At 41.7% G+C, this 24,305-nt stretch overlaps 1 protein-coding gene across 2 annotated transcripts in view; it reads left to right on the top strand.

Annotated features, from left to right (window-relative positions):
* Positions 1 to 24,292, top strand: part of POMT2 (protein O-mannosyltransferase 2) — a 46,572-nt gene extending 22,280 nt beyond the window's left edge. For both annotated transcript variants that reach the window (XM_077123174.1, XM_077123176.1), the window contains exons 8-21: positions 381 to 463; positions 2,735 to 2,844; positions 8,094 to 8,160; positions 11,582 to 11,651; positions 12,525 to 12,603; positions 13,777 to 13,928; positions 14,389 to 14,480; positions 15,528 to 15,604; positions 20,935 to 21,006; positions 21,260 to 21,319; positions 21,416 to 21,521; positions 22,501 to 22,641; positions 22,829 to 22,943; positions 23,813 to 24,292. In XM_077123174.1, coding sequence (XP_076979289.1) covers positions 381 to 463; positions 2,735 to 2,844; positions 8,094 to 8,160; positions 11,582 to 11,651; positions 12,525 to 12,603; positions 13,777 to 13,928; positions 14,389 to 14,480; positions 15,528 to 15,604; positions 20,935 to 21,006; positions 21,260 to 21,319; positions 21,416 to 21,521; positions 22,501 to 22,641; positions 22,829 to 22,943; positions 23,813 to 23,918 — 1,330 coding nt within the window. In that variant the 3' untranslated portion in view covers positions 23,919 to 24,292. The remainder of the gene's footprint in view (positions 1 to 380; positions 464 to 2,734; positions 2,845 to 8,093; positions 8,161 to 11,581; positions 11,652 to 12,524; positions 12,604 to 13,776; positions 13,929 to 14,388; positions 14,481 to 15,527; positions 15,605 to 20,934; positions 21,007 to 21,259; positions 21,320 to 21,415; positions 21,522 to 22,500; positions 22,642 to 22,828; positions 22,944 to 23,812) is intronic.
* Positions 24,293 to 24,305: the final 13 nt, after the last annotated feature.

Below are 24,305 nucleotides of genomic sequence, written 5' to 3'. Positions count from 1 at the left end.
AACAGCAACAGCAGCAGTCCTCTTTAACAAACATCTACTAAGTGTCAGGAGCTATGGTCAATATTTTGTGTACATTATCTCATTTAATCATACTTATTCATATATTGTTTTGATTTTTAAAAATTTCCAATGTATAAACAAGGAACTGAGGGTCAGTAAGGTTAGTTGTCTTGCCGAAAGCCACTCAGCCAGCAAGTGGCTGAGTTACAATTCGGAGCTCAGTTTCCCTGACTCTGTCACACATGTCTGTCTCATTAGACTACACTGCCACTTTCTGTACTTGTTTAAAGTAATTGAGCAGAATTATCCCCAGGGCTCCTAGGAGGTTGTGGTTTTCTCTCCATTAACTCGGCTCTCTTCTGCTCTTCCTTTCTCCACAGTGGTCCTGGCGATGGCTTTTTCAGTTCTGCCTTCCAGGCCCGTCTTTCAGGGAATAACCTTCACAATGCTTCTATCCCTGAACGTGAGTGTTCCTGGGCCTTTACAAAGGTGGAAAAGCAGAAGGGATTCTGGGAATTGAATTGGGAAAGACAAATATGATAGCTTGAGTTATTTTAACCCATAGATAACAGAGTGGAAAGAAGATCCAGTTAGATCTGGTAGAATAACTCATGAGGTGGGATCAGGACAAAGGAAAGGTAGAGAAATATACCCTGAGCAACAAGTTCTTTGAGCCTGAAGAATCACTTCTCCACTTTAGCTGTGAAGCATCAAAGCCAGCTCTGTGGGAAGGCTGACGAGAGAGAGAAGACAGAACAAGGCCTATCAGGGTCAGCGGTTGGTATCCATCATGACACTCAGTGACTTGCATTCATTTCCTTATTCACAGACAGTAATTGCAAGTGTTAGCCACATTGAAGGTTATAGAGGAGTGACCTGGTGCAGAGGATCTCTACACGATATGATTATATATGCTAGGTCTGTAAATAGGGGGCTCAGAGAAATGATGATTGAAGGGCATGAGAGATCACTTGAGCTGGGAGCTGAGGAGACCAGAGGTATATAGAGTAAGTTGCCTTGGAGTCAGGCCCAGGAAAAATGGATAGATTGCAACATTTAGAGAGAGAAGAAAAAGCATCTAAGGCAGAAGGGACATCATGATAGAAACTGAGGAGGGGACAAAACTCAAGATACTGGTTATATGCAGAAAAGTACTGGAAGATAAGGTTGAAAAGATAGGTTGGGCCCAGATTATGAGGGTTTGAAACATCTTGATGGGGTGTTTGACTTCATTAAACAGTGGAAACCCAATGGAGGTCTTTGAGCAGAGAGGATGCCAGGAAGCCTGTGCTGTAAGGGAGATAACTGGTGGCAGAGTGTAGATGGCTTTGGAAGAAAGCAGAGGCATCCTCTGAGAAGCTACTGCAGCAGCTTGAGCAGGGCATGGTGGTGACAGCCAAGGAATAAGGCAAATGAGTATGTACAAGAGGGACTGGACATGGAAAGAGAGGAAGAGAGATGTCACTGAGTATTTGAGCTTAGGTGTTGTTTCCTTGAGACAAAGACCATATCTTACTCATTTTAGTCTTTTCATACCTTGAGCAGTGCCTAGAAGACAGTGAGCCCACCTAGACTGGACAGGATGAAAATTAGGAAGGGCGGGAGAAAAAGCTAGTTTGAAAGGGGATTAGAAGAGCAAATATTAAGTTACATATTAAGAGGTCAACTTTGAGGTGCTTGGGGAAATCCATGCAGTGAAGCCAGTGGGCTTGAGGTTGATGTTTTCAAAGGAGGAATCTGCCAAGTAAAAGGAAATTGATTCTGTGGCACTGGCTGTGATCTCTAAGGGAACTGTAGAAAGAGGAAAAGAAGAAGGCTGAGGTCAAATCATTGGGAAAACAGGAGGAAGAGGAACTAGGGAAGGAGGCTTCAGATGGGCAGTCCATGAAGCAGTACAGGGCCAGAGAAGGGGAAACAGAGAGTTTCAAGAAGCAAAGGTGGTCAACAGTATTCAGGGCTGTAGATGTGGAACTATAGGAGAATATAGAAAAATGGAGCTATGGGGTTTAGCAAATTCCTACTTGTTTTTTAAAAGGCCCAGCTCAGCTATGATCTCTTCCATCAAACCATTCTCTTCTTAATCCTTAGAATTGAGTTCATCCTACCCCACTCTGGACACACTTCTGCTGGAGCATTTGCTCATTGTCCTGTATTTGTCAGTGTGTGAAGCTATTTTCCCATTACATGGGGCTGTTCCAGGGCTGCAGCCAGACCTCCTCTACCTTTGTGTCCACAGTGTGATTGAGACATTCTGCTGATTGAAGGAATGAACAAAGGAGAATAGGAGTGGGCCATCACTGGTGGAGTGAGAGGCTTGTTTCCTAGAGCAGTGAATGGAAGACAGCCATTCACTGGGGATTGAGGACATTGTAGGGGATTGAGAAGAGGGACAGTTAGAAGGATGGATGTATATAGGCCTTGACTGAAGCATAAGTTGTTTCTAATCTTTTGCTGTTTCAAACAGTGCTTTCATAATAATGATGTTAACATTCAGCTTCTTTTGAAGTCCTCAGGAGGTAGGAGAAGGGAGGGCACAAGTGAGATCCTGTGGTGAACTCCCTCTTGAACTCCTGTGGAGGTCAAAGGCAACTGCACATCCTACTTTAGGCAGTCCTGGGCCCAGTGAAGAGTCTGTTAGAGGGTTAGTGAGACCTATGGCTTTGGAGACCGCCCCAGCTGGGGCAGCCTCTAGTCCTGTGCCATCTCACCCCGTCCACTGCCCTCCTTCTCTTAGACCTGGCCTACGGCTCTGTGATCACGGTGAAGAACCTCCGGATGGCCAGCGGCTATCTCCATTCCCACAGTCACCTCTACCCTGAGGGCATTGGAGCCCGCCAGCAGCAGGTCAGTGAGCCTTCCGCATTTGTATTGGAGCAACCCTACACTGATTGCCGTGACTGAACATGCCTTTCTCTTTCTTACTCCTGATCCTTTGCCCATGCTGTTTTCCCTGTGTGGAACACAGTTCCTTTTTCTGCTCCCTTCTCCTCTTTCCTCTGGCTAATTCAAGCTTCTTTAGCCTTTGACTTAGTTGTTCCTCTCTGACCATCATGACCACTTCTCTACCTGGTATTGGGCTAGGGACCCTTCTTATGAGAGGCTTTCTTGGCACCCTCTGCACATCTACATGGTAACTCTTTTCACATTGAATTGTGAACCTGTCTCTTTTCTACTTGACTGCCGGCTCCCTGGAGGCTCAGATGCCTGGCTCAGTACCTGACTTGCAGTGACTGGTCAGTAATGTAGTTATCAGTACAGACCTGAGAACTAGACGCATTATCTGGGTCTGAATCCTGGTTCCATGAGAGTATGACTTTGGTCAAGTTATTTAACCTTTCTGTGCTTCAATTTCTTCATCTTTAAATTGGGGGAAATAAATAGTACCTCTCTTCAGCATAGGGTTATTGGGAGGATCACCTGAGATAATATATGTGAAGTGCACAAGTGTTGTCTAAATGAGTGAATGACACTGACCGTGTCAAAGAGTATAAGGGGTAGCTGTGGTAGAGGGCACCTGAGAAGGAGAAGCAGGATGTTGGAGAGGTTGGCGGGGCTGGATTATGGAGGGGCCTTACTTGTTACATAGATTTTATTTTGTTTGGTAGACATTGACAAGCCAATGAAAGTTTTAAGTGGTAGCAAGATGTGACGAGATCTCTGTTTTAGAAAGATAACTCCAGAAGGCCATGGGGATGGATTGAAAGGAAGCAGACTGGAGTCAAGGATCAGTTAGGCGGCTGTTGCCATAATCATGACAAAATATGGTAGAGGCCTGAATCAGAGTCAGAGACCATGGGGATAAAGGTGGCAATCAATTCGGAGAATACTCCTCAGGATGAATGTCAGGACCCAGTAACTTGGTCAGGGATGAGCTGTGGCCCAGCCTGTTGTTTGTACGTCAAGTAATGTGCAATAATGCTCTTTTATCAGAAATATAGGAGGAAGAATGCTTTGGAGAAGGAAGAAAAAAAGTTTTCCTTTGTGTATTTTAGGAGAGAGATTTGTGTATAGCTTTTGGGTATTAGCAACACAAAGGGATTGCCCAGAAAGAGTATGGAGAGGGAGAAGGGCCAGTGTAGGAATGCTGGGGAACTCTGGCATGTAAGGCAGTGTTTAAAAGCACTACAAGTAGAGCCAGGAGAAGAGGCTGAGGAAGAAGGAGAGGTCACAGAGACTGAAGGAAAGTTGGGGGAGAGTTCAGGGGAGAGAGTCTCCACAGGGACAATTGCGGCAGACTTCAGAGAGGTGAGGATGGAAAAAGAAGCCTTTGAACTTGGCAAAATAGGAGGCCTGGTAACTCTGACAAGGATAGTTTCAATGGAGTGGTAAGAGCTGAAGTCTCAGATGCAGTGACTTAAAAAGTAAATGGGGGTGAGGAAATGGAGGCTGCAAGGGTAGGCTGTTATTCTGAGAAGCATAGAACCGAAGTTTCTCTTACAAAGTGACCAATATCCTTATGTCATAAAAAAGTTTGGTTTCTCAAAATGCCTTATTATTACTTCCTTTTTAATTACTAGAAAGGTAACCCAAAGTATTAGGTGTTAGTATCAGTTTCTCATCCTTGATTCTCCACTAATTTCTATTTAGTCCAGTCATTCTTAGCCCTGGCTGCATTTTAGAAACTTCTGGAGAATTTTTAAAATTCCTCATGCCTGGGTTCTACCCTAGCACTTCTGATTTAATTCGTCTAGGCTAGGGCCCATGCATCATTGTGTGTGCGTGTGTATTTATTTATTAGAGAAATTGTAGGTTTACAGAAAAATCATGAATAAAATACAAAGTTCTCATATACCACCCTATTGTTAACACCTTACATTAGTGTGCTATATTTAATATAATTCATGAGAAACACTTATAATTATACTATTAACTATAGTCCAACCTTTACAATAGGGTTCACTGTTTGTGTTGTATAATGCTATGTTTTTTCTTTTAATTTTTATTCTAATAACATATATACAACCTAAAACTTTCCCTTTTACCACATTCAAATATATAATTCAGTGCTACTAATTACATTCACAGTGTTGTGCTACCATCACACCATCCACTAAAAAACTTTATGATCAATCCAAAAAGAAGCTCCACAATTTAAGCATTAACTCTACCGTTCTCTACCCCTACCCTGTCTCTTGGTAGCCTATATTCTAGATTCTGACTCTGAGTTTGCTTATTCTAATTATTTCATATCAGTGAGGTCATACATATTTATCCTTCTGGGTCTGGCTTTATTGTGCATTTTTGCTTTGGTTTTAAGCTCTCCAAATTATTCTAATATACAGCCATGGCAGTAAACCACTGCTCACCATTCTTTGGCCTTACTTTACCACAGGTGTCATGTAGAAGATAATAGAGATGCAGATGTGGTGACCAGGAACATCTGTCCTGTGCCAAGAGAAAGTCCAAAGGCCTCTATTTAGCTGGTCTTAGTATTATACTTAATGGAGACATGAAGCCCTGATGGTGGTAGAGAGAGCAAATTGGGCCAAGGGATAAAAGCATCTAGTGTTGTCATTGGCTGAATCACTTAGTTTTTCTTAGCCTGATTCCTCAGCTGTAAAATGAAGGATTGGACTAAATAACCTCTAGGAGCCCTCCCTGTCCTGAGGATTAATGTCTTGTCAGTGTCTCTAGGTCTCTAAATATTTTTAAAGTATAACATTTATAAAATAAAATTAGAAAATATAGAAAAGCATACAAAAGAAAACAAAAACTACAATATAGTCCCAGAATATTAGTGTTTACCTCATATTTGATGTACAGCCTTCTGCTGTAATAGTATACCTCTGCTCATATTACTAAAAGAAAACGTTGTTGTAAATATGCATTTTTTTAATGGGAACAAAGGACCATGGACTATACTCAAAATAATGAAATAGTTTTTCTTGTAGGATTTTAAAACAAATTTTATTTTTATTATATATATATATACACATATGTATATATAATCATCGTATTTTTTTAGTGTTCCCTATTTTATTTATTTAAAAAAAATTAACAACAAATGAACAAAAACATTCTTAGCATATGATCATTCCGTTCTACATATATAATCAGTAATTTACAACATCATCACATAGTTGCATATTCATCATCATGATTATTTCTTAGAATATTTGCATCAATTCAGAAAAAGAAATGAAAAGACAACAGAAAAAGAAATAAATTTAAAAAGATATATATAATCATCATATTTGCCATTTTAACCATTTTTAAGCATACAGTTCAATGGCATTAATTAATGTCATTCATTACCAAAACATTTTCATCACCCCTAAAAGAAACAGGTATCAATTAGGCAATAACTCCTCATTTCCCCCTCCTCCCAACCTCTGGTAACCTCTAATTTACTTTCTAGCTTTATGAATTTGCTTATTCTAGACACTTCATGTAAATGGAATATACAATAATTGTCCTTTTGTGTCTATTTCATTTAGCATAATGTTTTCAAGATTCATCCATGTTGTAGCATGTATCAGCGCTTTGTTCCTTTTTATTGCTGAGTAACTTTGCATTGTATGGATATACCACATTCTATTTACCTATTCATCTGATGATGGACACTTAGATTGTGTCCACCTTTTGGTGTTGTGACCATTGGCATACAAGTATCTGTTTGAATCCCTGCTTTCAATTCTATTGGGTATATATTCCTGTAGGAATTTTAATAATCATGGCTTTTTGTACAAAGAAGATACACATGGATGATATGCACATAAGCACACAAAGCCTTAACATCCTTGAGGAAACTGACGGATTGTATCTAGCATTTGTTCAGAAGGGTGGAGTTAATTTCTCTATGACTGCCAAAACTTTTTAGCTTCTCATACATTCTTAATACCATTATATCACTTAATTTGTTCCTGAGAAATATAGCAAAAGCTGCCCACACAAAGCAGCTACAATACGTGTAAAATAGTTTTTTCCCCTTAAATGTTAATTCCAAATCTCTTTACAAGTGTGTCAGTTGTGTTTTGTCCAATTAGAGTTATAAATCTCAGTTTAAGAGAAGTGCCTATATTACAGTTGCTTCCAGGTATCCATGTACTTATGTACATCATTGGAAGAATTGTTTGTACATAGTTTTGATTCTGGGAGCACTGGAGTTTGATATCTTGGTTTGAATTCTGGCTCACCAACTCTGAGCTGTGTGACTTTGGGCAAATACTTAACCTTTTTTTCCATATAACTACAAAGAAAATAAGCAAAGTACCTACAGTATACAGTGGTACTCCTGATTCCATGAGGCAAGACTTGCCCAGCACTTAGACGGTGTCTAACAATAAATGGTAGCCATCAGCATAGCAGCAGCATTTCATGAGCCTTTTCCCATATCTTTAAACAATTCTCTGAAACATATACATATTTCATACGTATAATAGTGCATCCCATGGATATCCCATCATTTTAACCAGTCCTCTATTGTTGATATTTGTACTGTTATTAGATTTCTGCATTAGATTAATTGTGTGTGTGTGTATATATATATATGCACACATATAATTTATTAAAATTATTAATCATATAGATAGTAGATTATATATTATATGTCATGTAATTAAATATTATATAAAATTTATATATTATTGTTTGTTAAATCAGTATATATAAAAATGACTATGAATCTAAATTTAAGGTCTCTATGACAAGGTATTCGTAGAGGTTTTTAATTTCATATGGTCACATTATAGAAAATAGCATGAAATTTTCATTTAGAAAGTTTGTGGCATGGTTTTAATTACTTTTATTTACTTGTTTTAATTACTTTAAAAAGTGCCCTAAATCCTTTGTGTGCTGGAGGCTATTATACAAGGTTTCCTGGTTCCTCCCTCCAGGAGGCTAGAACTTTAAGGGCAAGATGCAGAAAGATACATAGAGACAAACCAAATTGGCTCTTGTGGGAAAAGACCTTAGAATGCAGAAGGAAGGAGAGAATCTCACCAATGATGCTTCTGAGTCCCATTGAGAAGCCTGGTCTCTTTGGGCTGGTGGCTGGGGATTCTGAAAGAGGCTCAATGTTGGTTTGCTATTGATTGTCCTTTATGAGTTGTGCTGATAGAGATGGTATTTTCCCTATCCCTCTCTCCCACCAGGTTACCACCTATTTGCACAAGGACTTCAACAACCTGTGGATCATCAAGAAACATAATACAAACTCAGGTAATATTGTAGGGAACTGATGCTTCTTGTGTTATTACTCTGAACCCTCAACATTTTTCCTGCCTCCAAAAGAATAATACTGAGATGGGCTTTTCTAAGTATTCCTTTGGCAACATCTTGACTGATCTAAATTATCCTTTCAGTAATTATTGTTTAAATAGCTACTATGTCCCAAGCACTGTTATAGACACTTGGGCATAAGTACTATAGACACTTGGGCATAAGTACTGAGCTAGATAGATAAGGTCTTGCTCTTAAAATTGTCATTTTGAAGTCAGAGAGCAGAGACAAGTTACCCTGGCATGGTGCCAGGGGCTGCTGAGTAGTCCCAACTGAGGACGCATGGTGACTGCTCTCATTTTTAAAAGAAGCTTTGCAGATCCAGCAAGAAGTGCAGTTCAAGTGGTCTTGATAAGATAGAGTGCTTCCCACAAGTCATCTCTGGACTGAGCCAATTGGTGGGTGATTTGAAGGGATGATTTTGGCTAGGCTGGTACTAGGAACTTCCCTGGGATGTCTGCTGACTTGCCCCTAACTGGCCTATGCAAAGCTGCTTTGAAGCATCCTTCAGGGTTCTCACGGACTTTATGACATGGGCCATATCTGGATCTTTCTTTCTTTGGTCAGCAGCTAACTATCTGTAGGGTGTACCTTCTGCTGCAACTGAGAGTAGAACACCTTGCAGGCCCCTGCCCATTGTCCTATGCTACAAGTATTCTCTGATTCCTCATGGAATATCACCTGGCTCAGCCTGTCCTGTGTCAGCTGCTCTGGAGCTTTGTGGAGACCTGGGCAGCTGCTCATCTAAATTTATCTCCTTTGTTCCTTTCCCCATCTTCTCTTGCTGCCATGATTTTTAGGTTAAAAATATGGTGTATATAACCACTGTCTTTACATTTCTGCTCTCAGTAACATAAATTATGACACCATTAGGCAGGGCCCATTTCTATGCCTTAATAATACTAATATTAGTTGTAGTCTGATTCAACAGGCTAAACATAAGTGATGTGTCATAATGAGGGGTTGTGAGGAAATGTGTATCTTCACCTCTAAAGTCATGTGGGCATGAGTCAAATCTTTAAATATCCTTGGTCCGTTATTCCATTGTGGCTTCTAGGTTAAGATGATTGCATTTCACCTAAGGGACTAAGTATTTGTGTGAAGGCAGAGAGCTGTGATCACTTTGGGATGTGGAAACTCTACAGACTAAGGCTTTTGCATTCTTAATGGCTGTAAACCACCCCACTACCACCACCACCAATCCATACGAAAGAAAACTTCTCTCCCCGTTGACTTACCTGATCTGTCATCTTGCTAATGCTTTTTTTTATTGTGAAAAATAGCATATATATACAAAAAAGCAGTAAATTTCAAAGCACACCACAACAAATGGTTGTAGAACAGATTTCAGAGTTTGGTATGGGTTATAATTCCACAATTTCCTTCTACCTGCTCCAAGACACTGGAGACTAAAAGAAATACCAAATAATGAATGTTATTGATAAATATCATCTGTTAAATCCTATATTCTTTGTTATAATTCCTATCTTCTTTTAAATCCTGTCTTTTCTATTATAATTCCACCTTCTCCTTTGATCTTTCTCTCAATCCTTAGGGAAATTTGGGCTATGCCCATTCTAACTTTTTCATATTGGAAAGGGCTGTTGATAATATGGGATGGGTGCGGGGGTAGAACTAATTGATGTTCTGGAGAGAGGCTGGTCCCTCTTATCTGGACTTATCTGGACTTGGAAGCCTTCTGGGGACTGTAGGTTTCTTTGAAGTAATCATAATTCATGGAACCTTTGTAGGATCTCAGATAAAGCCCCAGCTGTTCTTTAAGGTTGGCGGGAATGGTTTTGGTTGAGGTTTAGCAAACCATGATAGTAGCAATATTTAGCTGAAACTTGAGTAAGAGTAGCCTTCAGAGTAGCCTCTCAACTCTATTTGACCCCCTCAGCCGCTGATAACTTATTTATTACAATTCTTTCCCCCCTTTGGCTAATGCTTTTTAAGAGACTTTAAAAAGCAACATAGGAATGGGCATTTCTACAGTTGAGTTCTCTAATTCTGTTGAGAGCTAGTGATTTGCTTTGGAAAAATTCTTTCCTGATCTTGATCTGTTTTTACAGTGTTAGTTTCTCACAGTTTGGAACAGAAATTTACAAAGATCCATTGTGTTGCTATTATTACTGAGCTCCTTTTTTATGGCATCACTTTTTTTAGATCCTGATTGGTCTTGATTTCCAAATGTTAATGAAGTAATCCCTTTCTTTCATTATTTTATAATTTTCTTCACCTCAGACTTAGCAAGTCCATAGCCAGAGACAAGTAGAGCTTGGGGAAGGGTGATTTGCATGAAATTAATTATTATTATTATTACTATTATTTTTTTGCATGGGCAAGCACTGGAATCGAACCTGGGTCCCCAGCATGGCAGGTGAGAACTCTGCCTGCTGAGCCACCATGGCCTGCCCGAAATTAATTTTTTGAAAACCATTACTAGTAAAATAAAAACCTTAGTTAACTTCCCAGCTTAGAAACCTTCCAGTGGGGATTTCAATGTCTGTCACATAAAGGCCACATTTCCTGGCCTGGCATACACAGTCATGCCTTACTTGTCATTCGACACCTACATCTCCTAGTCCTATTCTTCTGCTGCTCCATCCACCCTAGGTATGTGAAATCATTTGCCTAATCAAATGAGTTTTCTTCCTGTATACTACCTTTTCTTCTTATCCCCACTTATCCATCCGTCACAAATTTCCTCTCCTTTAAAAGTCATTTCAAACACATTTCTGGACACCCTTCTGTAATTCTCTTGAGGCAGTTAGAGGCTCTTTCTGTTTGGGCACACAGCCGCTATTAGTGTCTCTAGTACATAGCACATTGTACTATATGTGTTCATTTACCATTAGGCCCTCAATTAATACTAGTCTAATGAATGAATTATTTCAGATATTGTTTTAGTTTCCTAGGCTGCTCAAGCAAATACCATGCAAAGGGATGGTTTAAACAATGGGAATTTAATGACTCATGGTTTTGAGTTAGGAAAAATGTCCAAATCAAGGCATCATCAAGGCAGTGCTTTCCCCCCGAAAACTGTCTTTCTGAGGATAGCTACTGGCAAGGCACATGGCAGTATTTCCTGGTCTCTTCCTTTCCTTCCAGTTTCCTTTGGAATTCAGCTTCTGGCTGCTTCCTTTCTGTATGTGTGTGAATTTCATTCTGCTCATAACGTACTACAGTAATAATATTAAGTCCCATCCTGGGCCATACCTTAACTGAAGTAACCTCATTAAAAGGTCCTACTAACAGTGGGTTCACACCCTCAGAAATGCATTAAGTTGAGAATATGTGTTTCTAGGGTTTATGCAGATCTAAACCATCACAGATAACAATGCTTGCTTCTTCTTGGCAGATCCCCTAGACCCTTCATTTCCAGTAGAGTTTGTGAGACATGGAGACATCATTCGACTAGAACACAAAGAGTGAGTAATCTTGCTTGTTTGGGATAAATGAGTGGAATGGGCACCAAGAGTAGGAGTTCTTTTAAGCTGGGGATAAACAGAAATCAAATATGAATGCAGATCTAATAAATGGAAAAAGGCTATGGCCATAGAATGGGAGAACCATATTATGAAAGTTAATAAAGTAAGCAGGCCAGCTTTGACCTGCCTGTTTAAGCTGTGGGGAGCTTTGAACTTTGAGGGTACCTTTCAGTTTTCCTTTTTCTTGAGGAAACAGGAAAAAATTGAGTTGCACAAATCTTTTTCTTAAGTAGGTACCTTTTAGAAAGATCTGGGAGTCTGTTTCTGAGACTAGCAAGCTAGTTATATTTAATAATGTTCTCCTGAATATGACCTAAAATGCTAGAATAATATAAAATCATTTTCTTAAAAGCGAGATAGAGCAGACAATATAGTAAGGACTTACTATGCCAAAATCTAAGTAAAAGAGGAAATATATACACAGGAAATAAGAAATACTTTTTTTTAAAATACATACTTTTGCCTTGAATCCATAATCTTAAATTTAGTTTAATCTTTGTTTTTGACTATCTCTTGAGAAAAGGGGCTTCAAAGTTCTACTCTACCACCTGAAGTTAGCCCCTTTCTTGGAATATAATCCAGAACTCCTACCATTTGCCTTTCCTGGTTTGGGCTCTCCTCCAGTTCTCTAGGTATTTCTTATGGATAACTAGGGACGAAGTTCCTGATATGTTAGATTTAATAATTCAGATTCTACTTTTTCTCTTCCTGAGAGCTAACCCTTAATTTCCTTGGTAAAAGAAGAGGCATTGCACATCTCATTCTTTTCCTCAGGATAATACCAGAGAATCACTTCTTTCTTTTAACTTCCAGGACTTCTCGGAATTTACACAGTCACTATCATGAGGCCCCACTGACCCGGAAGCACTATCAGGTCACAGGCTATGGCATAGTAAGTGAGCAACCAGAGTGTGAACAGGATATAAAAATTTGTGGGACCTGGCTCAGGGCCACGTGGTGGGATACATCCTCCCTGTAATTCTGGAATTTTCCCAAGGATTGGAGTCTGCACAGAGACTCTTAACATTTGGAAACTTTTTGGCTAGGCTTGCTGTAGGAAAGGCAACCTATGAAATTTGTTTGTCCCTGTCCCATTCCTCCCAAAATAATCATGTCATTTGTATGTTCTGATGCTTTATGTCACATATGAATACTATTTGGGGGTCCCTTTTAAAATTACATTGGTCATAGAAACCAAGGCCCCACAATATGGCTCCAGATGGATATGTAAGTTTATCCTTTGCCAGTCCCAAATTCTCACTGACTTTATTTTTAAGCATCATTTTCCTGATTTAAAGAAGGATGTTAACTACTTCACTTTTGGATTTTCTACTACTTGAGAGAGAGGCAGATAATAGAGGAAGCTCTGTGAGTACTTATAAGTACTTAGTCATTTGAAAACAAAGACAACTAGTGGAAAATAAGAGTTATGATTGTCAGTTATATTCCCTTCCACAAGCTTTGTTGTTTCCATAAAGATTCTGGGTTCCTTAAGGTGGATTTTCCAACTCTCTTTTTGCTCATCCCACGTTGTACTAGAACCAAAACTCTGAACTTCCATATCCTTTTTCTTGTGGGCATCTCTTGAGGAGAATTAGACACAACTATCATAATATCCAAAGTGCAAAGTCCAGGTCAGAATTTCTGGCTTAGATGAGTGAATATACCAGATAGCCATGGTAATCGATGTAAATGGCTCATTTCTATTTCTTTTGGCTCAGGGTGATATCTTGAGTTTAATGGTTTAAGGCAAAAACATGTATTTAGAACTTAAACTCTAGTCCTGTGAAATGAAGAACTAGACTTTTGGTTCCAGGAGTTGTACTACTTTTATTGGTTGTAATAATGAGTGCTTGGAGTAGTGTTGGTCACTTGGGATATTGTATGATTCTCCTCTCTCTTTCTACCTCATTCATTGAGGTTGATGGAAATTTCTTTCTGTTTTGACCTTTGTAACATGGTGGCATCTAAAACGTACCTGTGCTGTGTTCATCTCCCTTTTCTGAAACATTTTCTCTAAAATCACCTCACTTGCTTTGTGTATTTTTCTTGGTTTATGTGGCAGAATGGGACAGGGGACTCGAATGATTTTTGGCGGATTGAAGTTGTAAACAGAAAATTTGGAAACCGAATCAAAGTGCTGAGAAGTCGAATTCGTCTCATCCATCTGGTCACAGGTTGTGTGCTGGGTTCCTCAGGAAAGACCCTACCTAAGTGGTGAGTCTCTGGTGTTCTGTTGTCCCTATTAAGGCTCATGCATTTCCTCTCCACACTATGAAGAATATTCTAGAAGCTTCTGTTTCCCAGTGATCAATGCTCACCTCATGTTTATTTTTTCTTAGTGGTAGGTGAAGGGGGAAAGAAAGACACGAGGTAGGTAATGGAGCACAGAGCTCCTGGGTGGCTTTGGTGTTTTAAGTGTTCTCACAGTTGAATATTTTTGTACATCTGGCTTATGGAAATAGCTGTCTGGTCTTTCTTTCTTTCTAAAATGGGAATATGGTATGCTAGATAGACTACTCCTAGGATAGTCCTATGATATTAAAATATGAGGTTGAACAAAACATGGACACTGGTTTAAAAAGAGAGGGACTCTACAGATTTGAAGGCAGTAGATAATGCTGCTCTCTGATAGATTTCAGGTCTTCTGAGAGACATCTGTAACTGCCTTTCACAGGGGCTGGGAGCAGTTAGAAGTTACTTGCACTCCCTATTTAAAGGAAACCCTCAACTCCATCTGGAACGTGGAAGACCATTTCAATCCCAAATGTGAGTGAGGTCTTACTGGGGTGGCTCTGACGGGAAACATAAGTAACTCTTATCTTAAAAAATATATACTTTCATGATCTCTGTTGCAATTTCCTCTTATTGTTTCCCTGTTCTTCTTAGAACTTCATCAGAATTATCTACACCTAGATAATTATAATAATTAATAACTAGCTAGCTTCTTTTATCCACTTCCTCCTTAAACTCTTCTCCCTTCAGTGACCAATGACATCACTTGGGATCAGAGCTAGTTGTCTCTTCTCATTTTCCTGGTGTCTTGCTGCATTTGACTCTTTTCCTCTTGCTGCCTGTAACGCAGGTCCATCTTTTCCATCGCTGTCTGTTGTCTGCACCATGAACACCCCACAGAACAAGACTTTACTTTCCCATTATTTCCCTGTGTAGAGCTCCTCCTCTATCCACAGTCAGCCAACACTTTTACAGAAAATGACATCCATAGCACTGATCTGATTCCCACATCTATACTCCCAGCTCCAAATGGACATTTCCACCTCCGTGTTACCTTGAACCTAATAAGTCTTTGAATTCATCATCTGTCTTCCCATACTAACCCATTCAAGCTTATGCTTGATTTCTCCTCTCCATGCTTCCCACTTCTTCATTCTTCTTACACCATAATCTAGCCAAGCCAACTAATGAAGTAACTAATTAAACAACTCTTTATGAGTGATCCAGGAGCCATGTGGAGCCCAGGGGATGTATTAGTGAGTGAAATATACTTGGACCTTGCCCTCACAGACCCCTAACAGTAGAGAGCAGCATTTGAACCAGTACACAATGAAGGGTGAAAGTGCAAGAGCTGTGTGAACACAGGTGGGGAGGAGAAATAAAGTCTTTTGTATTTCTCAGAATGGCACATGAGTGCTTAATACAACTGATCATTTATTCATCCATTCCCTCAATTCTGTCACATACTTGTCAGTCACTTGTCATAAAAGCTACATTCTAACTCTGAGGTAATATGGAGCCATGGACAGTGACGCAAGAGCATGTAACAAAGTTTCTCTCCTCTCTTGTTTCTTTTTCTAGTGCCAAACATTAGCCTGGATGTGCTGAAGCCCAGTTTTCCTGAGATCTTGCTGGAGTCCCACATGGTCATGATCCGGGTACTACGGCCCCTTTCCATGCTTCTCTAAGAGCACTTAAAAGAGTGTCCACAAATTTGGATCGCAAATCAGGCGCCATGATATACATATCCACTACCCCCTTGCGGAGGACTTTGAAAGTGTCTTCATTTACTGGTGTTACTTGATCTTCAAAGACATTTCCCTTATCCCAAAAGGGTGATGATGATGATGATACCAAAGAATACCTATGTAGTTTTTATCTGACAGCCATAACTCTAAGTACTGTATATATATATTGACTCACTTAATACTTAGTACAATCCTATGAAGATTATTATCCCCAGGCTATAGTTGAGAGAACTATGGCACAGAGATGTTAAGGAACTTGGCCAGGGTTACACACTTTAAGTGTAAGAGGTAGATCCCTGCTTCAAAGCCAGGGTGGTAGGCTTTCAGAGTCATTGCTAGTTGCCACTACACTCTTCTGCTCAAAATGATTTTCAAATTTGTTCAAGTGTCAGAGCCCCTGCAAATCATACTATTCTTTGTTGAAGAACACAAAACACTGGTAGTTTATTCCATCATATGAAATTAGTATCAGTTTTGTTAGTAGCTAATCTGAATGTGTTATTTTTATGTAGCATAAAATTCCAACCATGAGTCTATTCATGTTTGCAGACAGAAAAAAATCTTTAGAAGGCATGGTTGATATTTTCAAATTCTTAGATTCATTTTTTTCACTTTCTCTATCATTTTGTCTCCTATAATTGTTCAGTAGCTGACAAGCAGTCATAGCATCAAAGATATAAGACTAATTAAAAGAGGAAAGACTTTAAATGGAGAAAATTCTATCTACTCGTTTAAAGTTTCCCCTGTGACTTAGAAATACCCTGCTGAAGTTTGATGTTACTAGGATCCTCCCCTTACTCTGCCTTTTGGAAAACTAGTGTTCTGTAGGAAAAATTTAGGCCCTATGCATGATGATCATCACTTTACCCATGGGGTTGCAAGGCAGTGTAGCAGTTGTTATTTTTCTCCTTGTGGAACATTGTCAGGTGGATTTTCCTGGGAGGGAATTATGTAAGTAACAGTCAGTAAATACTGATGACTTATCTCACAAGATTAAGTTAAAAATTCAAATTTTGTCAGTTCCATACTTTGGAAGGTGATGAGTTGACATTAAACAATCTCTGGGTCACTTCTTCTCTGACTCTCTGCTTGTAGCTGTCACTGTGGCCTGATGACACCACTCTTTTGAATATTTACCTGTCAGTCAGAATAACATTCTAGATCTTGGTAGAATTTTTTTTGTGGGGGGAGGATCTTAGTAGAATTTTAAGACTAATTCTAAAGAGTTTCATTTATTTCTTCTTTCGTTATCTAAGACATAGAGTCAGAGAAGAAAAGGGACGTAAGGGAATTTTTTACTCAACTGATGTAGAGTCAGGAAACAGAGGGAGATTAAATAGTGAATCTAGACTACAAAAACTGCAGAGAAAGGGCTTTCCTGCCAGCTGAGTGGAAGGCCTGAGGCCTGGGCTAGAAGGCTGACCTTCTTGGTGAGGTTACTTGGAACGATGGGCACACTCTAGGTTTTGAGTTTAGAGAACAACTTACAAAAATTCATATGCCTTTAGTGCTTGTAGATTGTTTCCTCCTTCCATCTCTTGGTTTAGTAAAGAAACTGGGTTTCTCAGTGTTTCATGTAAATAGGGTACCCTTAGCTGGCTGCAACTCTAGCTGGAGTCCCTGAGTTTGGGATTGTACTGTACTAGTTTGAAGGAATTAATTTCCCTCAGTAGCTGCTCCATTCCTCGTCTGAGGGTCTTCAGGTGACTGTAGTGGTTCAGGAGTTGTGTAGCTGGCCCATTTGGGTCTGACACCCCCGTGGTACTTTTGACTCTGGAGAAAGCACCCTTAAGAAGGCCTGCCAAGTGCTCTTGACACTTCAAGGAGTTGGATTAATAAGGCCCTGGGTGGTTGTGCTAGTTTGAAACTTTTATGTACCAAGAGTGGGGTGCAGCTATGTTTGCAAATACCAAATATGTTGGAGTGGCTTTTTAAATGGATAAAAGGAATATTGTGGAAGGATTGTGAAGAGCTTGGTAGAGAAAGCCTAGATCGCCTTGAAGAGACTGTTGATAGAAATATGGACTCGATATACTTCTGTTGCAGATTGGAAGGAGAGTGACCCTTGTTTTGAAGTGGCAGAAACTATGGCAAAATTTATTCCTGGTGCTGTATGGAAGGGAGAATTTGAATGTGACATTCTGGGATACATGCTGGAGAAATTTCCAAGCTAAATGTGGAGGATGCAGCCTGGTTTCTCCTTACAGCTTATAGTAAAATGTGACAAGAGAGGGATAAATTAAGAACTGAACTTTTGGGTACAAAGAAACCAGAAATTGGTGGTCTGGAAAATTCTGGGTTTCCAGAAAGTGAGACCTCACAGAATAGCGCGCCACATGAAGATTTAACCAAACATGGAACCAGTTAGCCACAATAGGACAAGTGAGGATTGGTGATGGAGTTACCCAGAAAGGATCTGTGGGAGGTCCTGTTGTCTGATGACTTCAATACCTATATGCTACATGTCAAGTCAACAAATTTTTTGTGAGACTTGTATAAATAGAACACCTGCCAGTCTGAACTGGAAGGGACAGAAAATGGACAGATAGAAGGAAGAATAACCTCAGAGGCAGAACATGGAAGTTAAGGTCTGAAATCAAGAAAGCTCCAGCTGGGAGAGTGGATCCACCTGTGGGTCTAGAGGGGGTGAGTTTATCCCGGAGGCAGAGGGCGGGCCTTCTGCCTCAATGTTCAGGAACAGTTCTGGTGCCTCAGGCCTTGGAGAGGTGGAGCACATTCCCGGGTATCGGGGGGAGCCTGGCTGCCACCCAGTTGTTCTGAAGGGGTTGAGCATGTGCCCTGAAGATGGCAGGGAATCCGGGTGCCACACAGATGCCTGAGGAGGGTGGGGCTGAGTAAAAGGTCGCCTCCCAAATGTTCTCCAGTGTTGCAGTCCTCATCCCAGTGTTTGCCTAGGCTGTTGGAAAGGGTGGATCTGCTGCTTTCTAAAGCCCTGAGAATGAACTCTCAGACTCTAATGGAGTTTTCCCTGCAGGTTTTCAGAATTGTTTAGGTCCAGTGACCCATTTCCCTTCCAATTTCTCTCTATCACAAAGGGATAGTTTATCCTATGACTGTTCCTTCTTTGTATATTAGAAGCAGATAACTTGCTCTAAGTTCATAGGTCCACCACCAGAGGAGGATTTTGCTTTGGGACAAACCAGGTCTGTAACTGGCTTTGATGAGATTTTGTACTGTTTTTGAGTTGGTGTTGTACTTGTATTGTTACTGAAATGATTTAAATGATTTTTTATGGAATGAATATATGCATACATATATATGTGTGTGTGTGTGTGTGTGTGTGTGTGTTTTTTTGCATGGGCAGGCACCAGAATGAATATATTTTTTAATTGGAAAGATTCAGTGTGTGGTATGCAGGAAAGATGATTGTTAGGCAAAAAACAAAACAAAAACAAAACAGTCTATTATTGTTTTCTGTTTAGGGATTAAGTATGGTTTAAGATGATGTATATAGTTGCCAAGTTGACAAGGGGTGGACTTTGTAGTAGTTAGGTTCAGGTGTCAACATGGCCAGGTGGTGGTGTCCAGTTATTCTGTTATTGTGGACTTAAATCATCAGCATGACAACTTTATCTATGACTGATTACATCTGCAGTTGGCTAAGGGGCGTGCCTTCTACAATGAGTGAGGCTTAAAAGAGAAAGGTCAGGGTAGAGCTCAGTAGCCCAGCACCGACCTTCCAGCTCAGTACTTAGAGCCTGCTCAGCCCTGAGCATTTGGAGGTGCAGAAGGGACACACCCTGGGGAAGACATTTTGAATCCAGAGACCAGGAGAGAAGGCCAGCGGACCCAGATGAAAGTTTAGCTACCTTTCTTGCGAGAAACTATAAATTTGTAACTAAATCCCTTTTATAAAAGCCAGTCCATTTCTAGTGTATTGCCTTCCAGCAGCATTAGCAAACTGAAAACTATAAGCTTGTAATGAATACATCTCCTTTATAAAAGCCTTTCCATTTCTGGTATATTGTATCCCAGCAGCTTTAGCAACTAAAACAGTGGTGATTTACTTAAGCAGACCTTCTGGATCTTTCTTGGCAATTTTGTCTCTCAGGAAACATTTCTGGCTATTACAACTGTAGGGTTGGAGTTAGTTGCTACTGGCATCTAGTGGGTAGAGACCAAGGATGCTTATCATCCTATAGTTCACAGCACAGTCCCTACAGCATTCTGGGACTCATCCAGCCCAGAATGTTAATAGTGCTGAGGTTGAGAAACCCTGGCCTAACTCATAGCATCTTCCTCCCTGTCTGGAGAAATGCCTTCTCAGTGTGTCTTGATAAGATGCTGACAACAGTCCTCGTGGATAGTGTCCAGAATCCTGACCCTGTTTCTTCCTGTTTTGGCAAAGGCCTGATTTTTCCATGCAGAGACAGGTTGTTAGATATTCTTGGCTACCAAATTAGAGACCTGTGTCTGGCTCCAACAGGCTAAAAGCTGTGTTCTTAGCATTCACTTACTGGTGCATCCACCAAATGGGTGAAAATTTGTTCTTGGAGAGCAAAAAAATTACCTTTTTTAAAATATATAAAGCATAGGTCTACATACTGTTCATAAACTGATATATAGTATGTGTGTGTGTGTGTGTATATATATATATATATGGCATTAAAATTTCATGGGGGACTTGATGGATTCTATGGTGTGTGAATATATCTCAAAAAAATTACAGTAAAAAATTTCATGTGGGGCTTTTAGGGAAAATATCTAAAAAGGCTCTTTGATGGGGGGCAGTAATGAAAGAAAAGATTGAAAACACTGGGCTAAAATAACCTTTTCCAAATGAAGGCATTCATCAGACTTTCTAGTTTTCTGTTTGCAATTGACCTCCCAAGGAAGCAAATAAGCTGTGATTTTATATCCCTACCCTGGTCCCCATCCCGGTCTTGACACCTTATCCTTGGTCTTGAAAAGGACATGCCTTTTCTCACCCATGGCAAACACATTCCTCATTTTCCTTTCTCTTCTTTCTCTCAAGCAGAGGGGATTGGAATGGGCAATCTCTGATGGGAGGCGGAGGCTTTCTTGTTTGGGAAAAGGCAATTGTTACAAGCAGGTGGGCAGTGGCTAAGAATGAGTACCTGATTCTTCCTGCCAGGGAGGGGAGAGAGGGTTTTTCTTGACACTTACTTGGCCATGTATCAGAGGTACCTGTGTCTCTCATTTCTGCCAGCCCTATAGGTCTCTGTCCTGACTACCTCCTCTTTGCCACCTTTCTGCAGGGGAACAATGGCCTCAAACCCAAGGACAACGAGTTCACCTCCAAACCTTGGCACTGGCCTATCAACTATCAGGTAGGGCCTGAGACTAGAGCTCTTCACAGGAAATGAATCCAAGGAGGAGACCATTGAGAAAGGGGTAGGCAGGTGAGGGCTTGGCCTGGAATATGTTGAACAGGGATGGGGCCCATGTAGAGTTTGTATCTTCTGAACCTTTGCCCCAGACTCACTGTCTGTGAAAGGTATCTAGCCTTCTTCCCCCTGGAGAAATGGGCCCAGCTGAGGAGGGGCTGGGTCTTGGCTTAACAGGCTGTTCTCTGTTCTATAGGGTCTGCGCTTCTCGGGGATCAATGATACTGACTTCCGAGTCTACCTGCTCGGCAATCCAGTGAGTGCTCTGCACATTCCCAGTTTTGGCCCTTGGGCATTTGCCTGTGGAGAGCTGCTGCTTTCCTCTTATCTTCCTGTTCCTATTTCCATACAGGTAGTTTGGTGGCTGAATCTGTTGAGCATTGTCCTCTACCTCCTCTCAGGGGGCATCATTTCATTGGCTCTACAGAGAGGGGCACACCTGCCAGCAGAAGTTGAAGGTCAGACCCCTGAGCCCTCCCTCCCCTCACCTAGAAGCTGGCAGGGAGCCTGCACTCCTGGGGGAGGGGCTGCCCCCTGCCTCCTGATGGCACCCACCTCTTTCCCTTCTCCTTTGTTTTTTACAGCTGATAGTCACCACATGCCGAAGTGCTGTGTGAAATAGTTTTCATCCTCCCAACAACCCTTTAAGGATCATTAACCCGATTTTAGGGATTAGGAAACCAAGGCCCAAAGAGATTAAGAAACTGTCCCAGGGCATACAGCTAGGAAGTAATAGAGCAGAGGTTCAAACCCAAGCAGTCTGACTTTAGAGCTCTCACTTTTAACCACTAAACTTTTGCCCCTGCCTTGTTCCATGGCCTTGTCCTCTAGTGGGATAGAGAGGAGCCTCCATGGCACAGTCTGTGGCTTCCTATCCTAGTTCACTCTGGTTTACTTTAGCTGCCAGGCCATGACTCACACATCTGAGGCATTCACACAGGCTCTTTTGCCTCTACAGCTCCCTCTCTGAACAGCCGTAGTCCCAGGTACCCTCCTACCCAACTCCTACCTCCCTCCTCTTCTCTCTCCCCACCATGATTCTCATCTCTTCCTCACCTTCACCACTAAATGCCACAGCAAAGGTCTGTGTGGCAACAAAGAAGTGGAGTTGGAGGTAGAGAGGGAAGCTAGGGTATACAGAATTATGGTTTCTTTAGAGGTTGGGACATCTCCCACCCAGATACCAACATCAGGTCTCTTACCACTGTTTGGTGCACCTGCCGTTGGTGTACCAAAACTTCACCAGAGTCAGCAGTTCACCCTTCCTCCGGTTACCTTAGGGTTATTCAGATTGGGCCTGATGAGGCAAGGAAGACCCAGAGAGGCAATGTGACTTATTCAGGGTCACACTGCAAGGAAGGGGCAGAGCTGGAGCAGGGCCCAGGACCTCTGCTCCCTCCCTGTCTTCTGACCCGGTCTGTGCTACTTGGGGCCCAGGGCTGTCCCAGGTTCTGCTGCAAGGAGGCGGTCAGGTCTTGCTTGGCTGGATGCTCCATTACTTCCCATTCTTCTTGATGGGCCGGATCCTCTACTTCCACCATTACTTCCCAGCTATGCTCTTCTCCTGCATGTTGACAGGTCAGTGCTACCCACCTGGACTTGAATGATAGGGGATAGGGGCGGAGGAAGAGGTCATCATGGAGCAGCAGTGCCGAGAGCTGAGAAATAGTATCTCTGCTTCCTTGACTTGGGGGAGCTGTTTTCTACTGCATCCTCAGTTGCCATTCTCTGACAGCGGAGATCAGATTTCTCTTCTCTCTTCTAGGCATTCTGTGGGACACTCTCCTACGGTTCTGCACCTGGTGTCTGGCCTCCTCTTCTCTGGCCAGGGGCATCCATGCAGTGGGAATCCTGAGCCTACTCCTGGGAACCGCCTATAGGTGAGCACAGTACACACACCCTCCATCCCCAAATCTTGCACACACATGCCCTTCTCCCCCATACAGACTCAGTGGTGCATCAGCCCTGGATGCATTTTAGCATACCTAGGGTGCTTTTAAAATGTACCAATGCCTGGCTCCATCCCTGGAGATTCTGATTAAGGTGGGCTTAGGTAGGGCCAAGTCATCCACATCACCCTAATGTGCAGCCAGACATGAAAAACTTGGGGCTAATTCTGCATTCCTTCATTCTGCTAGTGTTTCCTAGCTTCTGTGCCACTCAGCCCGCCTGAAGGGTGCCCCTCTTTAGTTACTGTGGCTTCCCATCAGAACAGTTCTCAGTGGGATGAAGGGTAGATTCAGACAGAGTGGGAGTGGTATCTGTGGTGCAGCTGAGAGTCACTGTAAGGAGGGTGTTGTTTGGATAGCTGTTCTTTCTCTCCCCACTTCCAGATCGTCCTGCTGAGAATCACTGAGTACCAGTGGGCACGAACTCCTGTGCTTTTAGGGGCCAGGAAAGCAAAGTATGAAAAAGGCTTGGTGGGGCTGGTAGACCGAGAATTCATGCCTTGTCTACAGGGTTAAATTCACATTTTAACAAACAAACTGCTGGATGGGTCCTCTTACCTGGTCCTCTTGGGAAAGAGCCCTTTCCTTTGTCATCATTAAGTTAACATCTACTACACTCTCAGGCCACAATGTGCCTAAAAGGCAAACTCAGATAGATGTGATGAAAGGAAACGGGTTTTATAAGTTGGGAAGGTCTGATGAACTTAGTGAGAGGGACTGAATTTCAAATCCTGTCATACCCTTGGCCCGAGCTGTGGACCTGGGATGCCAACAACCTCCCTCTGTATTCTTTCTCATAGCTTCTACCTCTTCCACCCTCTGGCTTACGGGATGGTTGGTCCCCCAGCCCAAAGCCCCCAGAGTCCAATGGCAGGACTTAGGTGGCTGGAATCATGGGACTTCTGAGGCTACTACAGGGACTCCAGTCTGGATCCAGGAGTAGCCTAGGGTCTGCCAGCTTGGGAGCCAGTCCCTGGGTTCTCCACACTGTGCAAAAAGATGCCCGAGGAGCCTGACGAACTCTGCTGCCTGCCAGGACCAACCTCTGGGAGCAAACCCACAATGAATCTAGCCCAACACTGGAGCCTACTACTCTGTCTGCAGAGATTTTACAGCTGAAGATGGCTCAGCAATAGAGGACAACATCTCTCAGGCCCATTTCCCTAAGGGGTAATGAGGGAGAATGAATGTGCCAGAGGTGGGTGGGAAAGTGTGGGACCATGTAGACTGTGGACAGTTGAATGTCATAAACCCTAAGAAATAGTCCAGGGTTACAGTAAGACTTTCTTGGCA

This window comes from Tamandua tetradactyla, chromosome 12 (genome assembly GCF_023851605.1).
Source record: "Tamandua tetradactyla isolate mTamTet1 chromosome 12, mTamTet1.pri, whole genome shotgun sequence".
Taxonomy (NCBI): domain Eukaryota; kingdom Metazoa; phylum Chordata; class Mammalia; order Pilosa; family Myrmecophagidae; genus Tamandua; species Tamandua tetradactyla.
Note: the sequence above shows the minus strand (reverse complement) of the source record. Positions and strands in the feature narration are given on the sequence as shown.